Genomic DNA, 22,725 nt, shown 5'->3' with positions numbered 1-22,725 from the left:
TATCCTTACTAATAAGGATATTAAAACACATTTTAGGCTTAATATTAAGAGATGTGCATTGTGCAATAAGGAAGAACTCCAAATTAAATTGTAATTATAGTATTTATATCAGTATGTATCAAGTGATATCTCAGTAAATATGTTAATGGATTTGTAGTATACTTAGTATGAAATTAATGTTTTTAAAATACATTTTGGTATAGTTTTTTTTTACTAGGGTTGCTTAAGTATTTTAAAGTTCCCCTGTGGAGAAATCAAAGCTTATAATGTTGTTTATATGTCTATGCTGTGTTTTTTATATGCTTTAAGACGAACCATGTGCAAAGTCCACACCATTGCTGAGTATTTTCTCTTTAAAACTGCAGTGAACTAAAGACAGTCTCAAAAACACAGTTTGAAATCGCTGGTGTTTCTGACGTCACAAACTACCATGTAACCAATCAGGTCACCGTGTGATCCTCAACGAGTGGATCTCTGAGCTGGTGTGAGTGAGTGGAGGCGGGGCTAATTTGCATATTCATAGAACTATGTATACTAAATGAGGCAAGGGTGTAGAGTTACATTCAAGCTATTTTAAGGGATGAAGTTTTTTTTTTCAAGAAAAAAACATTTAAATATTTCATTTTGGTGATCAAAGATTAGTTTTAAGGGATATAATTATTGACTACAGGGGAACTTTAAGTGTTTTTCTTTTTTCATGCTGCATTGAGATTGCTAAAGTAATTTAATTTGAATGCCATTTTGTTGCTACACTTTTGCTAAGGTAGTTAGAAGGATTTTTAGAATAACATTATGCCATTGTTAAGGTTTTTTTGAGCAGTTTTTAGTATTTTGTTATGGGGTTGTGGATGGTTGCCACAACTTGCCAGAAAGCGATTATCAGAGTCCTGCTCACCTGTACAATGGGGTTTACAGAGATCTGCTTGATCTCGACCAAAGGTTGTTCTTGACCCAGGTTAGAGGCCACAAAGCTGAAGCCGCGGAAGAGCTGGTGTGCATTAGCGCTGGCTGGAACACCGGGTGAGTCTGTGGACACATACAGAGAAAAATATATTTAGAAAGGCAACAAGGACATAGTCTATCTATGAATGGAAACACACAATTGATCCCATGTGAGCAGTATGAATAGTTTGTACTAAGTGGCAGGACCCGAGGGCTCTTGTAAACAGGTTCTGCTGTTTCAGTTCACTCTAATTTGTTTTTGCACTCTCCCTGTGCTTGCAGGGCACAGACTGTTATGTAAGAATAGTTTGCAGCTCGCTGTCTATCACATTGTCTCTGTCATTTAAAAGCAAACACTTATTCTTCCAGACATACTTTAAATAAAACGGCAAATGAGTATTGAGTATTAATGAGTATTAATCTGAAAATCAACTGCAATTTGCATCACCTGTCGGTGTGCGGGATGTAAACTCAGGATCAAAATGAAAGGTGTCCTCTGGTCGACCCACTGCTGGTTTGAACGGAGGCTTGATTTCTCGTCTGTACAACTTCTGTTAACCAAGAAGACATAAAAGCCCATGGCCTGGTCATGATGTACACCATTTAGGACACATACGCTAATGCTAAGGGTTTTATATATATATATATATATATATATATATATATATATACTTACATTCCAGTCTATTGTTGCAAAAAATATATGCCTTTTAATTTCTTCCACTCCATCAGGTCCTGCGCCTGCAGAACAACATGAGGACAAACATCCAGTCAGGTAACAGATGGGATTCCCATGAAACATCAGTCTATCTGTGAGTCAGACAATTGTTGAATACAGCTCTACAGCTCAGTTTCCCATCCTGCTTGACGTTGCTAACCTTTTAAACCCCCAACAAATAGGAATCTAAAATTGCTGTGCTATAGTGCACAGCCAAGGGATCCATGTCTTACATATCCCAGTTAGCCTAACATCTGGCTGCAAAAGCATCTTCCACTGTTGACGGTGGTCATGGCTGAGCTCCCGTTTGGCTGTGATTCCCATTCTCATTGTAAGAGTGACTTCTCTGATTGGTGGATCTCTCTTCAGGGCTATGGGTAGTGTAGTTTTCAGCAGGAATTTGACAATTAACACGTTTTGAAAATTAAGCTGAAATAAGGCTACAGAAGCATATTTCATCACTTATAGAATACGTTCAACAATTTTTAACCAGTGTTGTATTGTTGCGATGTCGTAGTATATGTAGACTAACTGTATTTTTACCACCCACGGACAGTAGGATTGACAGGGGGTGGAGCCAAAGTGCATCATTGAAGTTTTTGGCTGAAGAGAACGCCACAGCCCTTTCTCTGTTTTCTCTGTTCCCGCATGTTTCTACTGCATAGACAGCCAAGTTTTTTAAAAGCATATCTGGCCAGTGGTAATTTACCCCTTATGTCCTGAAAAGTTAATATATGCTATCGCAAAAAATAAATTAATAGGATTTTTGGTTCCGGAAACCTACTGTTGCGCTCCACAATTCCACCTCATTAACTATTCCATGATAACATGCATATAAATTGTTCCCTTTCATTTTAGCATTCAAACTGTGTTAGTAGTCATAGTCATACACGAGTGAGTCAGGACTTGATTTGAATGCATACACCTTAACGGGGACAGAAGAATACTAAGCCACGGTCAACATCGGGTCTCTGTGGCATTTATCTCTGCCTTATAAATTATGGATACGATTCACCCAGCTAAATTCAATCTCAGCTTGACAAACATTCAGCAGCAGCGTCTGGAAGTCTGACTGCAGTCATTCACACAGGAAATCATCTCTGACTAAAATGAGATTCATGCCCACTGCTGCTGTCATAAGAACAATGTACAATACTATGTTCAACTAAATGAGGTATCACTGTGACCAACATCTGATACATTTATTGAGCTAAGCGTTTCATATTATTTACACTATCCCTGCTGGAGAAATAGTTTAAACCAGCGATTTGCTGGTCCTAGCTGGCCCCTTGGCAGCTAGCTGGCCTAGTTTAATGGTTTAAGGATGACCATTCAGCAGAGCAACAGATTGGGAGACCAACTAAACCAATATAGATAAACTAAGACTACTAAACTACAATGGCTGGATTAAGAGGGTCTTCTGGAGGAAGGATGGAGGGGAGGTGAATAATATATTGATATTCTTAGTTATGAACGGTAGCTTACCTAATCTATTGGAAGGGTTTCTTTTGAAGAGAGCACGCAATAAACTCTGGACTTCAGGGCTAAGGAACTGCGGCATGCCCAGTTTTGCCCTGAAAAAAACAAACATTTAATCTGTTATTCATTTCTGAAAATAAATAAGACTGTGATGCACAGCCACAAACATCACAAATCATCTTGACAGATCCATTTATGAGGACAAAAAAAACAACAACAAAAAAAGAGCCTTTCAGATATTGCACAAATACAACAACAATTCTTACTTGAGAATAAGTGCCATGGTCTCTTTGCGGTCTTTGCCTTGAAATGGCAGGGATCCAGTCAGCATTTCAAACTAGGCACAGTAATAGAAGCATCAGGCTTTGCTCTAGCAAGTTTATTTAGGGATGGTACAATAATTGTGTATTCAGCACTGCTTCACAATATCAGCGCATACTAAATCCAAATCTGTCTCCAGTCAGCATGCTTACTCTTATGTAACATTGCTTATGTGAGTGAATTAATTTTAAGGCAAGGATATTTGGAAGTCAGCTAGTTAAATGGGCTGCAGTTTTTAAGTGAGATTCCACAAAACATCGACTGAGACTAGTTCAAATCTTGCTTATCAAGTCAAATTTATATAGCGCTTTTCACAATACACATTTTGCAGATTATAACTGTGCGATAATGCAGTTTATAAATAGTTAACAAAGTAGAACTTTTAATCCAATAATAATTTATCAATTGGTTCCAGTCAACAGTCAGTATGTACTGCATTCACTCACAAACTTTCTGTACCACAAAAGGCCACCAACATCAGGTTGTCCTGTTCTAAACTCACTCCTTTGGCTGAGCCAATTGTGATTTGTCAGCCCAATGGGTCAAGGTTTGGCTGTTTAGCATGGCTCAATTAGCCCCCATTGGTAGATTTGGTGGGGGCTGCTAAGCAGAAATTACATATTTCACTTTTAAACATTTCAAACTCCTTTTAACTGCTTTTTAAAGTCAGGTGTCATATCCATCTGAGCTTTTGATTCTTATAATAAGTGTGCACCTCTTCAAAAGTTATTTGTTCCAACAATGGCTGTGAGTTATTTGCTGCTGAGGAAATGGAAATTCTCAAGGGACGTACCCTCATATAGAAGCAATTACCGGCAACAGCTCAAGGCAATAATATTGGCATTAATAGACAAATCTGTGGCCCAGTGCCGCAGCAGATATCCACTGAGGTCCTTTATCTATTGAGGAAGTGTCCAATCAGTATATTTTTTTTTAGACTCATTGCTAACTTTATTGTTAGCAGCCCCAAAGTTTAGCAACTCTTGCTAATGCTGTGTTCCATTCAAAGTCAGATTTGGGATATTACTACTTAACATAAGGTGACCAGATTTATCTCTTATCAGACTTATCTGTCTTGTTTTCTCCCCTGTCTTCTGTCCAGCTCACTGATTTGGCTTTGATCCTTGTCTGTCACTATCACTCGCATCACATTGCTGGTGAGTCTTATTACATCTGGCAACCACAGGAAAGAACTGGTTTTCTACCTGTTCGCCCATAGTGTTGGGGCATCCTTGGCTTTGTCAACCCTCATGTTAACTGGGCAGAGGGCACCATTCTTGCTTAGTAATCATCTTGTTTTTTAGTGCATAACAGAAACTATTATGTATATTTTAAAAATACATCACAATAATCAAATGGTTTTCAAAGTTGTCTTTATTTATAGTAAGTAAAGTAACTTTTTTTTATTTTATTTTATTCTACTTTCATATTATATCTAATGTAGCTGTTATTTATGGTAAAATTAAGTTGCAAAAAGCAACCCAAAAAAAAGCAAATAAAAAAAGATTTACCTATATTAATAACATTTTGGCTTGTATCTTAGAAAATATATTAATTAAGTATGGTATGTTCTTTATGATAAATAAACATTTGACTTTGTATGAATGTATTGTCTTTGGGAAAAAAATATTTTTGATCAATATTAAATCAAAATTTAAGGTTTGATCCAAACCATAAATATAATTAGAGAAAAACTAATAAATCTGGCGGTAACAAATTAAAGGTTTTTTTTAAGTTGGTTTTCAGTGCATTATTCAATTGTCACTTTAAGTGACAAAAAACTTTTCAAGTAAAAATGTGACTTTCTGAGTTGAATGGAAAGCAGCATAGCAAAGCTAGTTAATGCATTAAAATAACATTAAAACATAGTCTAACACTAATGAAATGTGCTTAATTTTGCTGTGAGAACCCCACAGATCTACGACCACATTTTCCTTCATCCCTAGGCTAGTGCTGCACGTGTTCAATGCTTAAACACAGCAGTGCTCACATAGCCGTCTATGATCACAATCTGCAAGGGCACTTACCATTAAGACTCCAAAGGACCACCAGTCAGCACTTTGAGTGTGACCTCGTCTATTGACAACCTCTGGGGCCATGTACTCGATCGTCCCACAGAACGAGTACGCTCGTTTGTCATGGTCGATTGCCTCTTTGCTCAGGCCAAAATCTGAGAGAGCAGAGAAGATATTAAACCATCAACATACAGTATGGCCCCTTTAGTCGATGGCAAATGTTGGACCGTGGCGAAAGCAAATAAACAAAATTCTGCTCACCTGTGATCTTTATGTGGCCTTCTTCATCAAGGAGAATGCTGGGAAGGTTAAGCAACAGTCGATTACATTACATTTCTATATAACTGTATAGAGAGCAGCTACAGAATTAAAATGAGATAGAGAGGACATTTACTAGTTCTTTACAAAAGTACAAACCTCTATATATCAATAACATCTTAGAAAGAGTTAGTTATGTATGCACAGAAATGTCACAACTCGCCATATTAATATATTAATAAATATTTATAATCAGGAATTATATTCAATAACACAAAGAAAGAAATATAAAACAGAATTTTGAATAATTTTATCTTTTTGATTGCACTGATTACATTCCAAATATGTTTTAGTATTTAATTAAATATTTAATTCACAGAATTAACCATGAAAAGACTATTCAATTAAAATATATTATTAAAATATAAACCATTTTTCCTGCTACTGTGAAATAAGATTTTGGTCAAACTGCCCATTCCTACCGCTGCACCCACTTTTATTGATAATTATGTTTATTTTCAAGAACAAATATATTTTTTTTTGTACAGAGACAATGCTTTTTTTATTTTTATTTAAATGTCTCCCCAACTAACCCAGAACAGACTGCCTTAGAAGAAATCAATTAAACAGTTACAATTATTAAAAAATAAATGAATAAAATTAAGAATTATGATATACATTAAAGTAAATATCAGAGGATATGAGAGTTCAAAATGGTAAATGCTACACCTTTTAATTTTGCAGGGGTGACAAGATTGAGGATATGTGTTCTTAATGAATGTACTGTTGCAGTTTCTTTTGGATTGCCTTTGCCTATTTGCCATTAATCACCTATGACAGGTCTCAGAACAGCATGCCCTTAAGAGATCTTAAGAGCCCTCCATTGAGACCTGCTCTCTGGCCACCTCCATTTTCAACTTCTAAGATGAGAACCAGACAGAATATCTCTTATATCATTCTGACTTTCATTATTTCCAACAATGAATTTCCCACACGAGCCAATTCAGTGTGCAGGTGAGCTTGGTTTTGGTCAAAAAATTGAGTAGATATGAGAGAGACAAGCCCTGAAAGAGCATTACTGTATAGGAAGGATCATATTAAGGGGATAGTAGTCATACACCATGGCTCAACAATAAGGATTTTTTTTTTTTCGCTGGTCGGTCAGGCCAGTAGTTCAGGTGCTGGATGCAAGAAAAAAAGAAAGAAAGGTAAATGGTAAATTATAAGATTCTGAGGAAGTACAATTTTTTTCCTTAAGAACATCTTAATATTCTTGTTAAGAATAATATGACATGCTTTGACATTGATTGTACACTAGCGCTGATGGCTGATGCCTGTCATGTGGTTGCATTGTCTATTACAATAACTTCAACACAGTAAAAGCTTAATGATAAATTCATCCTTTTCTTTAAGAGTTCTCTCAGGCTCTCTCTGTCTGCTGAATACTAGTATTTTTTTAATACACTAGTAATACACAGAGTCACTCATTCCATCCACTCAGCCATCAGCACCAGATCAGCCCACTCGTTCATCATCACCAGAATTCTAATCACCTGCACCTGTTCACCCTCATCAGCCTTACCATATCAAGCCTGCACTCCCTTCAGTTCACTGTCTGGTCTCGTCACACGTTACACAGACTCTTCCTGCTCTCACCAGAGATTACCAGTATTCCTGTAGCTGGTCTTCGTCTTCTTCATAAGTCTGCAGTCTTTGGATCCTCATTACCTCCCCGTGTCTTCGTTCCTACATCATCATCAACCTCACTTCCTTCATCTTCATTTGCGTTCCTACGTGTCATCTAGTATTACCATCCTTCACCTGTTGTGTTCTGTTTTGCTCCCGCTCTGTCAATAAACTCTGTTTATTTTACATCCACCGTCTGTTCCCTTCTGTGTCGTGTCAGAAGACCAGACCCACCATGCAGAGCACCACGAGCATGGATCCGTTTGCCAAACTGGTTCAAGCAGTTTGGCAATCACTGTCACCACTTTCTTCTGCTGCTGCCTCTGCCAGTTCCATGGCCCGTCTAGCGACATTCACCAGCGAGGAGGAGGATTGCAGTGGATTTCTCCTTCAATACTCACTGTACTACGAAATGCAGCCACATCTCTTCCCCATGGATCGAGCAAGGGTGGCCTTCATGGTTTCTCTTTTCTCTGGTCGAGTGCTACAGTGGGCACAGTCGTTGTGGCAGTCCAACGCTCAAGTAACCACCTCGTTTATCAGCCTTCACCAACCACTTCAAGGAGGTCTTCGGACAAACAACTTCAACCCTCTCCGTTCACGATAAACTCTTTCGTCTTCACCAAGGTACCGAATCAGTCAGTATGCTTTAACCTTTCGTACATTGGCAGCCTCTAGTGGATGGAACGAAACCGCTCTTCTCACCGCCTTTCGACATGACTTGAATGCTGACATTCGCCAACTGATGGTCGTTTATGATGATGCCATGGGGATCGAGAATTTCATCCAAAAAACCATCCGGGTGTTACGACGACTGTCAGCCTGCTTACCGCACCAATCAGTTCAGTTCATTTTCAGATTAGTTTATTTATCCCTTAGGAAATTAGTTTTGCACAGGTGCCACGCATCACATAAACACAAGCACGAGTTAAACAAGGCAAGTTAAAAAGGCACATGGTTACAGACTATTCAACATTGAAATAGCAGTTGGTATAAATGAGTTTTTGAACCTCCTGGTTCCACGCTGGGTCTCCACGCTGCATCCTCCGCCCGCTGCAACATCTGTCGCCCTTCCAGCACCTGAGCCGATGCAGCTCGAATCACTCTTGCGGAGCGTCAGCTGAGGTTTAAAAACCATCTCTGTCTATACTGTTGGGGAGAAGGACACGTTCTACAGAACTGACCCATCCGACCATCACGCCCAGCGGTGAGTACAGTCCATCTTCCACCTAAAATTGCTCCTCTAACCCGTACTGCCGTATATGTTCTAACCCGTCAAACCTCTGTTTCAGCACAAGTCCTCATCGGCTCAGCAGGGAACTTCATATCTCAACCTCCTCCAAAGGCTCAACGTTAAGAGGAAACCTAGAGATTCATTCCATTCTGGGGAAACCGCTGGGCCGTGGTCGTAGTTGTCACTTCTCCCCCACCCTAATGCTCCGCATAGGATGTCTGCACACGGAGGAAATCTTGTTCATGGTGCTGGAAGGATCCACTACTGACATCATCCTGGGACGCCCGTGGATGCAACAACATGAGCCAAGTGTGGACTGGAATTCAGGGGAGATCCTGCAGTGGGGAGAATCCTGCTTCCAACATTGTCTGTCTGCAGCTGTCAAGACCTGTCCCTCTTCAACCTAGTTCCGATCCAAACCCTATAATCTCACAATGTTCAACCTCCATCGAAAGCCCAGAGACGGAACGCAAAGTAGAGATCCCCCCTGAATACCGGGCATTCCAGGATGTGTTCAGCAAGTGACTGGCAACCCAACTACCACCACATTGGCCATGGGGCTGCGCCATCGACCTGCTACCTGGGGCGACCTTACCCAAGGGAAGGGTGTACCCACTGTCCATCTCCAAGCAGAAGGCCATGGAGGAGTACATCAGAGAGGCTCTCCAACAGGAGTTCATTCATCCTTCGACATCGGCATTCTGGCCTGCGACATTCGGCAGGGCTTCCAGTTTTTTTTCTTCAAATCAAATCAAATCAAATCAAAGTATATTTGTATAGCGCTTTTCACAATACAGATTGTATCAAAGCAGCTTCACAGTATTAAATTAAAATAAAATAATACAACAAGGTTTGTTTCTAGTGGAATTTATTGATTGATAAAATTAAATTAAATATCCCCAAAATATCCCCAACTGAGCAAGCCAAAGGCAACAAGAAGTTGTCTTCGTGGCCAAGAAGGACGGAGGCTTGCGGCCGTGTATCGATTACCGGATCCTGAACTCACAAACCATCAAGTTTAGTTATCCCCTTTCTCTAGCTGTGTAGGGCTTGCATTTTCTCAAAGCTTGATCTTCGAAGTGCTTATAACTTGATCTGCATCCACAAGGGAGACGGGTGGAAGACCGCCTTCGTGACCCCCTCAGGGCACTATGAATATCAGGTCATGCCATATGGGCGGTCCAACTCACCTGCCGTCTTCCAGAACTACATGAACAAGGTATTTAGAGACTTCCTCAACCAGTTCGTCATCGTCTACATAGACAATATTCTGATTTACTCCAAAACCCTGTCGGAACATCAACATGTGAAACGAGTTCTCCAGCGTCTTCAATATCACCAACTTTATCTCAAGCTAGAGAAATGCGAGTTCCACACTTCTCCGTCCACTTCCTGGGGTACATCATCGACCAACATGGCATCCAAATGGACCAGAGGAAGGTGGAATCCATCCAGAACTGGCCACAACCCACCACCATTAAAGAGTTGCAGAGATTCCTGGGCTTCACCAATTTTTACCGTCGTTTCATCAAGTATTACAGCTTAATTAGTTCACTTCTCTCCTGAAAAACTGACCCAAGTCTCTGTCCTGGACACCTCTTGCCCTCTCCTTCGAAGACCTTAAGACAGCATTTGTCTCCGCTCCAGTCCTCCGCCATCCGAACCCTGAGCTGCCGTTTGTCGTCAAGGTCGATGCATCCACCACTGGAGTCAGAGCAGTGCTGTCGCAGCGGCAGGGTGATCCCCTACGCCTCCATCCATGTGCATCATTATAATCTGCTGATTTTGTGTTCAAAGAATTTCTTTGTTTTATCAATGTCGAAAAGTTGTGTAGCTTAATAATTAATGGAAATTGTGATACATTTTCTTTAATGAATTTTTTAATGAATAGAAAGTTCAAAAGAACAGCATATTTGAAATGTAATCCTTTGTAACATTATAAACCTTATTTAATAGTTATTACTTAAAAAAATCTTACTAAGCCCAAACTTTTGAACAGTAGTGAATGCTGCTAGTTTTATAATGTGGTAATGCTTAGTATTTAAAACAACCCAATACATTTTTTTTTCCTACAAAATGGTAGTTAAGAATGTTATTTCCTAAGAATGTACTTGCCCTGACAACATTTTCACCACAAGGTTTATTTTTCATTATTACCAAATTTATGTATATCTGTAAAATTACTATAACTTTAACTTAACTTTAACATTTTTCCTTTTTTTCGTAACTCAAGAAGGTAAATGATGGCATATACATTACAAAGATTACAGAACACATGTTTAAGGAACAAAAACAAGTATGATCAATAACCATCAACACCAATAAAACTCTCACACCGATGTCATCCTTATTGTTGAGCCCTGTACATATTTCAGTCTAATGTAAGGGGAAAAGCTTTGACAAGCACTCTGAAATCAGCAGAAAGTCAAAAAACAGATGCAAGTGCATAAGAAACAGGAGCAGCACAGGAAGCTCTCTGGTTAGTTGCATCACCCAGTTTGAACCTCTGAATTATGACTGTAATTACATGAGAGTTTCACGGAGATCTCTTTGACTCTAATCCAGATGTGGATTATACTGCTGCTTGAAAAAACAGGGCTTAAACCCTCCTGAAAATCACGTCCAATCAAGGTTCTGCTGAGGTTATCAACACAAGGTCACTCTTGTGACCTTACAGGCATAAGGTCACTATCTAGGGCACTTAAATAGGCTGCAGTGTAAATTAGAACAAATGATCGCTATTTACTGATAATATACATGGGGCTTGGTCTTACTTCTCTGGTTTTAGATCTCGGTAGATGATGCCCAGACTATGAAGATGATCCAAAGCCAAGGCCAGCTCAGCCAAATAGAACTTCACATCTTCTTCGGTAAACATAACCTAGAGAGAAAAAAAATATCATAACTAATTTTTCATTTAGCTGTTGCTTTTACAGAAATACAAATCCTCTTAGGATTAGGGATTTGAACAAGACCAGTACATTTTGTCATGTAACTCGTCCCGCACAGTTTGTGATATGGATATAAATGATACCTCAAACCATGCGGCTTATTGAGGGGAGGTGTGTTATTACTTTTTCTCAGAAATCAGACTTATGACTTTCACCTGATGAAAAAAATCATCCCCCACACTACAGATTTGTGGGTGGGCTCTTTTTGAATTTTGTAAAGCAAACACCTAGCAACCCTATAGCAACTCCCTGGCAACCATCCACAACACCACTTGTAATGTAAAAATCTAGTTTTTCAATTAGCTGATGCTTTTCCTCAAAACTTACAGTAAAGGATATTACAAAGACAGCCCTCTTGGGCTTTACCTGTAGATAAATGTCTCTCTCAAACACTAGGTTACACCTCAATGTGAAATGATGATGTCATTGCGATGTTGCTTTAAAAATATTCCAGATCATTTCTTAAAATAGTTTTATCAATTCGCTATGTTCTGAGTTATAACTTAATAACTATTTAGCAAGACTCAACCTGCAGTTTGTAAAATGGGAAATATATTTATGGTAATACACTTAGAATTTACAACAAAAGCTGGTTGTAAATAACCCAGCATATTTCTTTAATGCAGGACCTGCCCAGAGACAGATCTTAAATAAAACTACAGGAACACAGAGTGTTTTTGTATTTGGAAGACCAAAAACTGCTCTTTTCACAGCTAATTTTAATCACAGGGAGATTTATTTAGACTGCGTAGAGAGCATCAGGGGATAGACAGTGCCATATTGAGGAGAGTACATTGGCGTAACAAGTTCCAGCCAGGAGAGCAGCAGCTGTTTCAGCCAGATGAGACATTTGAGCACCAGCGGTAATTAATTTACGTCTCACTTCCCAAGCATGGTTCTGCTCAGAGAATCACAATTAAATCAAGAGCACAAATCTCTAGGTGGAAGTGCTCCAGTTTCTTTTTTTAATTCCGAGAGACTGATTAGAAGTAAATGTGCAGGATTTGCTCTTACAGAGCAATGCAACTGTAATTGGTCTATAAACCTTTTTGTCCAATGAAATCTCTAGAGTGAGATGAGAATATCCCTCACCCCAAAACCACATACCATTGACTAGCATTAGCAAATAGCCAATCAAAGTTTATGGCTGTTATGTAAACTAAAGGCTATTGACTATTTAAAAACAAAAATAGTGTGCAAAAGTGCCCACCCACTTAGCAGGGTTCTGGTATTTTTCAAATGTCAAAGGTACGTGACTGTAAACTTAATGGCTTTAATAAGGGTAAGAACTACAATCACATGAAGCATTGCAAATGACAAATGATCAAAACAAAAGCGATGGATAAAACAATTGATTTAAAGATGTTGATTATGTATATATGTATTTTTTTTTGCAGATTTCTTTGCAGAATCATGCAATGTAGTTTTTCTCCTGGACTTCCACTGTTGAACATGATTATTTAAAAAATAAGTTGAAATAATGCAGGCTTATGGATTCAACAAAATCATACACCATAGATTAAGTTATCATTAAAAATCACTTTCTCTAATGGATTTTTACTTCCGGAACCCGACTGTTATATCTCGTTCCAACTTCCTGTTTGAATTGGAATGTTTCGCAACGCAGGAAAGAAAACTGTGCATGTCAAGCCCTTTCTCAGCTACAAATAATTGTTTTGAGTGCAGGTCAAAGTAGACGTTTACAGGCAGTCAATGACGACCATAGTGGGCATTATGCAAATTTGTTACAAAACTATGTAGGTTTGTGCAGGGAGTAAGGAGTTATTGATGACTCGTTTCAGGCAGTTCTGAATCGGTTCTTTCTTTTGGAAGATAAGAAATAAATTTGTCTTGCACTTTGATCTTTGAAACTTAGCAGACCATTTACATTCACAAACAGTTATATTACACACCAGTGCTCGAAGTGGGCCAGTGGGCCAGTATTCCCCCTTCCCACCCAGAACACGATTTCAACCAAGAGGGACACATATCCTGTGACATGTTATATAGTTCTCGATATTATGTGAGTGATCGTGGATGTGATTCAGTCACCATTTGCTGAGTGCAATTACTTGGCACATAATTGTCACTTTCTAAAATTACAGCAGTCAATTATTCACCGAAAGACACCCAGAGGAGAAAAGTGGTTTTAACAATTCATCCCTGATTCTATATAATCTTGTTATCCTAAAGCAAAGTGGCCAATATGATGTACAATGACGCAAAGTGGTCCACAAGCAATTAATAAGGACAACTATCTCTACGCAACCAGAATAAAGACTGAACAATGTGACTGATGAAGAGTGGCGTGTGCAATAAAGCCTAGACAGGTGGAGAAAACGGGCTATTTAGCTGAGCGAAGGAGCATGGCCAATGAGTCACATTAATCAAAGTCTGAAGGAAACGTCTGCTCCAGATAAGTGTGGGGCTGTTTTCATCAGAGCGGCCAGATATCTCAACTCTCTTTGGGTTAAAGGCATCACGTGCTGAAAAATATAGGCAACAATAAAAGCATCACAACCTGACTGTGAGAGTCGCACAGGAATAATGTGTGTGAACATGATCTAAACCGAATCCATGATGGTACAGAACACAGTAGAATCGCCATTAAGGATTGACAGATCGATTGATGTGAAGCGTTTTCTAATCAAAATTTTCTAACCAAAATATTAATTTGATTTTTATATATTATGATTAAAATGTGAGCATGTGCCATAATGCTATAATACTATATGCCATAATACACTAATATATATATTCTCAAAATATATTTATTATATTATATTTATTTTGATTTAATATTAATCAGAAATATTTATTTTCCCAAACACAAAAACATTCATAAATCTATATATTTTAAAGAACAGCATACTTCATCAAACTATTTTCTTTAGACACAAGACACAAGTAAATTAGCTATAATATGAAAGTAGAATTTTCACTTTAAAGGCACACTATGTCATTTTTCGCCACTAGAGGTCGTTTATTCAAAACAAAGGCATAGCTTGATGAATCATGGGAGTTGTTGTCTCTATACACTGAGTACCTTTACATCCGGTGGAGAATACGACGATGGGACTCAGGCAGAAATCATATTCATGGATGACCGGTAATATATTAAAGATTTATTAACGTTACGAAAGCCGTTGGAGTGGAAGGAGGCCGCTGGAGCGATTGTTAATGAGAGACGAGCGCGACACACGGCTCGAGAGCAGTGGAGCTTTTATTATCCCACACAGCACTGTTTTATCATATTAGATACATTTGAGTGTATTGAAAGTTGTTATAATGCTACTATATAAGGCTACTATATGAGACACTTGTTGCACACTGCTGTGAGCTAGATCGATATTAGTCATTAAATATGGTATTCGCGGTAAATCAAGAAAACGAGATTTAAACAAAAAGACTAACTGTGTTTAGCTGTATAACAATGATTAGATTTCTGTCGATGAATGTATCCAAACAGTTGCTCACCTGTCTAGTAAAACACATAATATATTAAAGCGTCTTTGGTGTTTCCATAATTTCTACAAAATAAAACGGAAATTGAGGGTAACGCGGTTATGATGTCATTGATAGTCGACGCACGGACATGGTCCGTGTCCTGGTTAAAACTGCTTATTTCTCTGGATTTAGTACACAAATCAACAAAATATATAACATTGTTCTAGTAGTTTTGGGATATTTTGATCCAAAAATCTGACATAGTGTGCCTTCAAGATAAAACAAATTCACTAAAACAATTTGTTAGCCAATGTTTAACTTAAGTTACTTGAAGACAAATTCGATAGACCTTTATTAATTGATCCGATAGACCTTTATTAATCACATTTTATTAATGTGACGTCTTTTTAAAATCTGCATCATATTTTCGGTTATGTACTAGGAAAAACACACCAGAAAGCACTCTAGTGTCAAGCAAAAGTACTATTTAAACAAATAGTTTTATTTTTTTTCTTAAGAAAATGCTTTTAGACAAACTGAACATTAACATGATTTTTATTTTATGACCAATGTAAAATGCACTTTTAAATAAATGGCATGATCGTTTCCCTTTTTTTCCAAAAAATTGTCGTGATTTTAACGGTAAAAGAACCGTTTTAACATTTAACAGAAAAACTGTTAATTGGTTAACAGAAATTTTTCGTACCATATACGGTGAATAACTGTGATAGATCTAGCCGTACATTTAATGTACAGTAAAATAAAATATTATAATATTAAAGTACAGTAAAATAAAATATTAAAATATTAAAGTAAAATTAAAAATAACAGTAAAATACCGTTAAATTTACAGTTTTTGGAAGTGAAAAAGAACAAGTCATTGTATAATTTACAGTGAAAAAATGTAAATTGAAATTCCCAGAATTCCCTGCGTGACAGTTGACATTTGATGTATTTTTGTTGAAATAATTTTTTTTTTTATTATTATTATTTTTGAATTATTTTTTTCTAATCAGTTGTGTACATTAGGGTTTTATGTTACATTTAATGTTGTTAAATTAATGCTTATTGCATTTGTAAAATTTCATGTGTGTTACCATGATGGTGTTTAGCGTTTGTGTGAATGACACTGTGCAGCTTCTGTATATTAGAATAACTTTATTGTGGAAAAGCTGCTTTTGATGACCTTTGATTCATCATATGACTTTCATCATCATTGTGATTGATGGTTGTCAGTGTATTACAATGGTACAAAACAGATATTAGTATTTCAATAGATCTGTAAATTAACATTATATCAGATAATGAAATACGGTCTCTAAAGTCTCTAAAATGTTGCTACCGTATTTTTAACGGGGATTTTCTGGTAACCACAGCTGCCAGTTTTTTCCCGTAAATTTAACAGATTTTTTTTTTTACAGTGTAGGGTGTTCTGGGTTACTGTCAGGGTGTTGCTACAGTGTGTGGTGCTCTGAGTGGTTTCTATTTGACGGGATTGCTGCCTAATGATATCAAAAGTGGCCAGTCTCTATGATATTCTTATCATCCACCAGATCAAAAATCCCAAATCTGTCTCTCCTCAACAAGTCGCATGGTTTGATGTATCCTTCATGCTTATTAGGCGTATGGGTTTGTTCAAACTGTAAAGATGAGCAACAGTAGTAATGGTGCATGAGTCAACAACCACGAATTTCCATAAAAGCTACATCAAAATAAAGCAAATGCACTTAATGTGAAGCATCTGTTGAGCTTTTTAGAATAAGACAGCAGTCTTGTCATAGATAACATGAATACATAATGCCTTCTTTCTTTCTGTGCTTTGAAACTTCAAACACTGTACATGTTTGTAGCACAGGCATAGATGGAGTGGGGAAAAACAGTACATAGCCTAGATCAGTATAGCAACAAGAAATGATGTCACATCTTAAAAGCCCAATTTTACGTTTTTAAATCAACCTTGCCATCTCTCTTCCGATCACCACAGCAACAAAGTTATTCTTGGTGGTTTGCTGCGTGTACTTTTTATAGATTCAAACCACTCACTTATCGGTTAGAGAACTCAGAGGCTGTTATAATGTTAAGTGTGAAACTTAAGAAAGGTAATTCTTATATGCAGTACATTTCCATGTCCCTATCGTATATGTCTTAATATTTTGGATTTAATGGTAACATAATAACTGCACACTATTAATCATTAGCTATGCATTAGTAAACAGTTAATTCATCATTTATAAAGCATTAATAGAGGTTAATAAGCAGTTTATAAATACAGCTATAAATTCTTTATTCTTGATTTATAAGCGTATCTATAATGTGTTTAATAATTGTATTTTCATACTTTATTAATGATCAATTTATCATTTCTAAATGAAGTATAGCATTATTTACAATCCAGTTATTTAGGAGTAGTCAGTGGTTCATAAGATCACTTAGAAAGTGCAAGTAAATGATTAATAAACTATTTAAATGCACATTCATACATCTTAAATATGTCTAAGTTCTATATCACTGTGTTGTGTTTGTTTCCTTTTCTGTTTAGAAAAGCCTTTAAATCTCCTTTGTAAATGCTTTACGAGGCATAAATAGTTCTCACTTTAGATGAGCTCACAAAAATAGATAACTGACCACTACTAAATGTTTTATAACTACCCAAATTAACCATGAATTGAAGTAGAAATGTTAATAAAGCAATTATTAACACACTAAGTAACTATTACTATATGTCTGAATAATAAGATGTATGAATGTAGATTTAAATAGTTTATTAATCATTTACTTACTCTTTCTAAGTGATATTATGAATCAATGACAACTCCTAAATAACTGTTTTTTAAATAATGCAATACTTCATTTAGAAATGATAAATTGATCAATAATGAACACATTACAGATATGCTTATAAATAATCAAGAATAAAGCATTTATAGCTGTATTTATAAACTGCATATTAATGTCTATTAATGCTTTATAAAGGATAAATTAACTGTTTACTAACGCTTACCTAATGATTAATAGCGTGCAGTTATAAAGTGTTACTGTTCACATATACTAAAAATGTTTAAACATGGATATCACATGAGTTATTTTTCTTTTATCACAATATCAAAATAATATCAACATAGGGGTAAATTTATCTAAAATGTATTTTTTATTTGTTTAATATAAATACTCCAAATACAACAAGCACATGAGAGGGAAAGGTACTGGATAACAGGAAAGATCCAGAAGAACTATAACAGCAATAACTCCCGTTCACACCAAGAATGATAACTATAAAGATATAGTTCTAAAAATCATTTTAAATATAAAAGAATGACAGAGTCCAAACCACAACTGTAACGATAACGGCACAGAGAAATGAAATCGTTGGAATCACTTTCAGATTGATTTTTTTCCAGCTGATGAACATAAAAACATTAACAGCCAATCAGAATCCATCCTGCTTTAAAGAGCTCGAGCATTTAAAGCGGCAGACGACAAAACTGCAGCGCGCTTATAATAAACAGAACATTATCGTGCATTAGTGCTGACGCTAATATAGTTATCGCTATAGTTATCTTTATAGCTATTGTTCTTGGTGTGAACCTGCCTTTATTCTGTACTAATAAAGCTACAATAAAGAATGACCTTGGTTTCAGTGGCTGAGAATATCCTCAGCACACAGAGGATCTATTACAAACTCTACACAACCGCCAGACACAAACTGTGCTGCTAATCAATATAAAACACATTATTTCCCCTTAATCCTTACCAACAGCTAGACAGTAGTGTATTATACACTGTTTTTCCACTGATCACCTCTGATACTATAATGTGTGACTAGAAAGTACAGGCTTCCACAAAAGTTGCAGTCAATAGATCAATAATAAGATTTGCTCCCCATGTGCGAAGGGAACAGATCCTTGAGGGAAGCTTTTATTGAGCCTGTGAGATTAGAAAGTGATGTGATCAGGAAAACCAAACACTCCATTAAGGATAATTACACTACAGTGAGTGTTAAGAGGGACCAATTACACCATCCGTCAGAGAATAGATGCCAGACATGCCTTTAATTACCAAGGCATTTGGACTAAAATTACGTCTCCATTACAATTCAGTCTGGGTGTACCTCTGTTATTGCAGGTTGATGTCTTGGCAATTACTAAATGATCAATCAGTAAGCAATTACAACTCAGCTGAAGACCACAAGTGTACAATGAGTGGACACAACTATATTGGTATTATATCTGTTTTTTTTTTTCTCATTTACTCACTTTCATGTCGCCCAAAACCCATATGACTCCCCTAGAACACAAAAGGAGACATTTAGAAGAATCTCTCCTTTTCTTTTGCATAGAATGTGAATGAGAATGCTGTCAATCCTCAAAAAAAACAAAAAAACAAACAATAAAATGATCATAAAAGAAGTCCATTCAACTTGAAATGTCCTTTGCATTTTTGCATATTCAAACTTAGTGTTGCGACTCCAAGCCCTGTTGTCGCTTCCGAGGAGAAGCTTGGGTTCGGTATATCTGTATGACGCGCTGCTTGGTGTTTGTCACAGAAGCACAGAGTTCAACCAAATGCGTTTTGTGGCATTTAATTATAACAAGTGTCTTTTGGTTCACATACATAGCAGATGTTAACAGTGTACACGTATTGCATGTAATCCAGTGAAAACGATGTAATTAAACAAACAAACGAACGGTCAACAAAAACTACGGCAACCCCGGCCCCCCTCTCTCCATGACAGATTCCATTCACAAAAGAGATGCGCGCCTTATGAAAACTCCGCCCGTGAACACGTGACCTCAAACCCAGCGCGTCACCCAGTGATGAGTGACAGCCCACTTAATTATGGCTCTACACAACCAGCCCCTTAATTATTACACAATAATTACCAACACATCCAATAGTATAAGAGACATAAACAAGGCAAGAATGAACACCACAAATAATTAAATCATCATTAAATGTCCATAATAGTCCAATCTGATATCTTCTTAAGAAAAGTAAAATAAGAATTAATAAGCCATGTCCAAATGAACAACAAAAAAAACTGTTCATGGTCTGTGTCATAATCACCACAAAAAATCCACAAAATAAATTGAGCAAAACAAAAACAAACAAAAAAAAGTAATCCAAAGTGCCCAAAAAAAATATAAATAAATAAATAAAAAAAAGTGTCCGAGTCTACACTGAGGCCTAGCACTAAATACACCTAATCTGCCTCAGCCTCCTGCAGCAAACAAACTTTGGTGATGGGCCGTTCCAGGCAGCTAGTCCGTGTTTTGATCCTCACCTGGCGAACAAGTCCTTTTCGGTCTGGGAAGGTTTGTATGACTCGTCCAACCAGCCATGAATTCCGTGGAGCTGTATTATCCATAATAAGGACGAGATCCCCCTTTGTGAGATTTCTCTTTGTTCCGGTCCATTTTTGGCGCTCCTGAAGCTGAGGTAAATACTCCTTAACCCATCTCTTCCAGAACAAGTCTGACATATATTGGACCTGTTTCCATCTCCTGTACGCATACATGTCTGTGGGTTGAAATACTCCCGGCGGCAGTGATGGAGAATTCTTTAGAAGCAGCAGGTGATTCGGAGTCAATGCTTCCAGATCATTGACATCCATAGAGGCTTTAGTGATTGGCCGACTATTTATGATTGCTTCAGCCTCACACAGTAAAGTTTGTAGTCCTTCCTCATCCAGATTTTGAGTTTTCAAGGTGGAGTTAAGAACTTTGCGCACTGATCTTATGAGCCGCTCCCATGCACCTCCATGATGGGAGCCAGTGGGTGGATTAAAACTCCATCTTATTCCTCTCTGGAGCAAGACATGATTGATCTGTTCCTTATTCCACTGCTCCATAGCACTTCTCAGCTCCCGCTCTGCTCCTATAAAGTTGGTGCCGTTGTCTGAACGAAGCTCTTGAACTTGGCCTCTTCTCGCAAGAAAGCGTCTGAGCGCATTTATAAAAGAGTCCGTATCTAACGAGGGAGCAACTTCAATGTGTATGGCCCTGATGGCCAAGCAGGTAAAAATGACGCCATACCTCTTCACCATGCTCCTTCTGCTCCGTACTTCAAAAGGCCCGAAGTAATCTACACCCACACGAGAGAAGGGTGGCTCATCTGGAACAACTCTTTCATAAGGCAAGTCCGCCATCTGCTGGTGAACTGGCAAAGCATTCAGGCGGCGACAGGTAATACATTTTGACAGCACCTTTCTTATTGCAGTACTGGCTCCGGTTACCCAGTATCGCTCTCTCAACTTTGACAGCATGTGATTACGACCTGCATGTCCCACTTGACGATGTACATGCTGTAGTAGGAGCTCTGTAATATGGAGACCTTTGGCCAGTATAATTGGATGCTTCACTTCCACAGGCATAGAAAGTTTGCTGAGACGCCCTCCAACTCTCAGGACTCCTTCAAGTAACTGTGGGCAAAGCTTACGAAGGTGACTAGTTGCTTTCACTGGCTGCCCCTTTTCCAGACTCGCCAGTTCCTCTGGATATGTTCTTTGCTGGCAGTACCTTATAATGGCCAATTCAGCCTTCTCCATATCCTCTACTTCGAGTATGTGGGCGCCAGTGGTCCTCTTGAATCTTTCCATTTCCTCGCCCTCAGAGGATTTCTGCTGCTCTCTCGTGATGCCAGATTGTGACAGCATCTGGTATAATTGTTTTCTCTTCCTCACGCAGGACAGAAGCCAGCCTTTTATTCTCAGTATCCACGCCACTGATGTTTTAAGGCGTGTCCAGGAAGAAAAGTACTGGAACAGATATGAAATGGGCTCTTCTTCTGTCTGCACAGCATTTACCACAGCAACCTTTTTCAGCTCGGGATCTTCGGGAGGGAGCTGCCCAAGACCTTGAGGACTTACAGGCCACTCACTCTCCGGACGTAAAAGAAAGTGAGGTCCTGACAACCACGCAGCATTTTTGACAAACGCCTCGACTTTTACCCCTCTGGACGCCATGTCTGCTGGGTTGCTGCTGGTATCCACATACCTCCATTGAGTAGCACTGGAAGCGTTCAATATCTGTGAGACCCGGTTAGCCACAAACACTTTATACCGTGAAGTCTCATTCCGAATGTATTTAAGGACGGATTCACTATCTGTCCAAAATACTGATTCAACAAGTTCCATCTGTAACTCCTTCTTCCAGAGCACATCCATTCTGCCTGCCATGGTTGCTGCTATGAGTTCCATTCTGGGAATGGTCACTGTTTTACGAGGAGCCACACGGGATTTCCCCATCACGAAAGCAGAGTGCAGCTCTGACTTTGGATTTTTTGATACCAGGTAAGTGACTGTTCCATATCCGTTTTCACTTGCATCGCAGAAATGGTGCAACTGTGCAGTACAGACATCTCCAAAGTGTGGTGGTTTCAGACACAGATCCACTTCAAATTTGTCCAGCAGAGGGAGCTGCTGAATTAGCTTTATCCATTGCTTTGCGATGGATTCAGGAACATGATCATCCCATCCTATTTCTCTCCTGCACAGATCTCTCATTATCCTTTTGGCAGTTAGAATCACAGGACTGAGCATCCCAAGGGGATCATATATGGAGGCAATGGTCGAGAGCATTCCTCTTCTGGTGAGTGGTCTTTCCTTGATCTGGACTCTGAACTTAAACGTATCCGATTGGATTGACCATTCAACTCCCAGCACTCTCTCCACTTGCA

At 38.2% G+C, this 22,725-nt stretch overlaps 1 protein-coding gene across 1 annotated transcript in view; it reads right to left on the bottom strand.

Moving 5' to 3' along the window:
- Positions 1 to 22,725, bottom strand: part of rps6ka2 (ribosomal protein S6 kinase, polypeptide 2) — an 82,481-nt gene that overhangs the window by 21,148 nt on the left and 38,608 nt on the right. Inside the window, exons 6-13 of the mRNA XM_084093105.1 lie at positions 11,428 to 11,534; positions 5,737 to 5,774; positions 5,488 to 5,630; positions 3,406 to 3,476; positions 3,146 to 3,234; positions 1,619 to 1,683; positions 1,391 to 1,493; positions 896 to 1,026 (exon numbers count right to left, since the gene is read on the bottom strand). Of these exons, the coding sequence (XP_083949231.1) occupies positions 896 to 1,026; positions 1,391 to 1,493; positions 1,619 to 1,683; positions 3,146 to 3,234; positions 3,406 to 3,476; positions 5,488 to 5,630; positions 5,737 to 5,774; positions 11,428 to 11,534 (747 nt within the window). The remainder of the gene's footprint in view (positions 1 to 895; positions 1,027 to 1,390; positions 1,494 to 1,618; positions 1,684 to 3,145; positions 3,235 to 3,405; positions 3,477 to 5,487; positions 5,631 to 5,736; positions 5,775 to 11,427; positions 11,535 to 22,725) is intronic.

The sequence above is a fragment of the Abramis brama genome, assembly GCF_963993115.1.
Source record: "Abramis brama genome assembly, chromosome: 19".
In the NCBI taxonomy this organism is placed as follows: Eukaryota; Metazoa; Chordata; class Actinopteri; order Cypriniformes; family Leuciscidae; genus Abramis; species Abramis brama.
The sequence above is the reverse complement of the archived record's forward strand: the minus strand, read 5'-3'. Positions and strand labels throughout refer to the sequence as shown.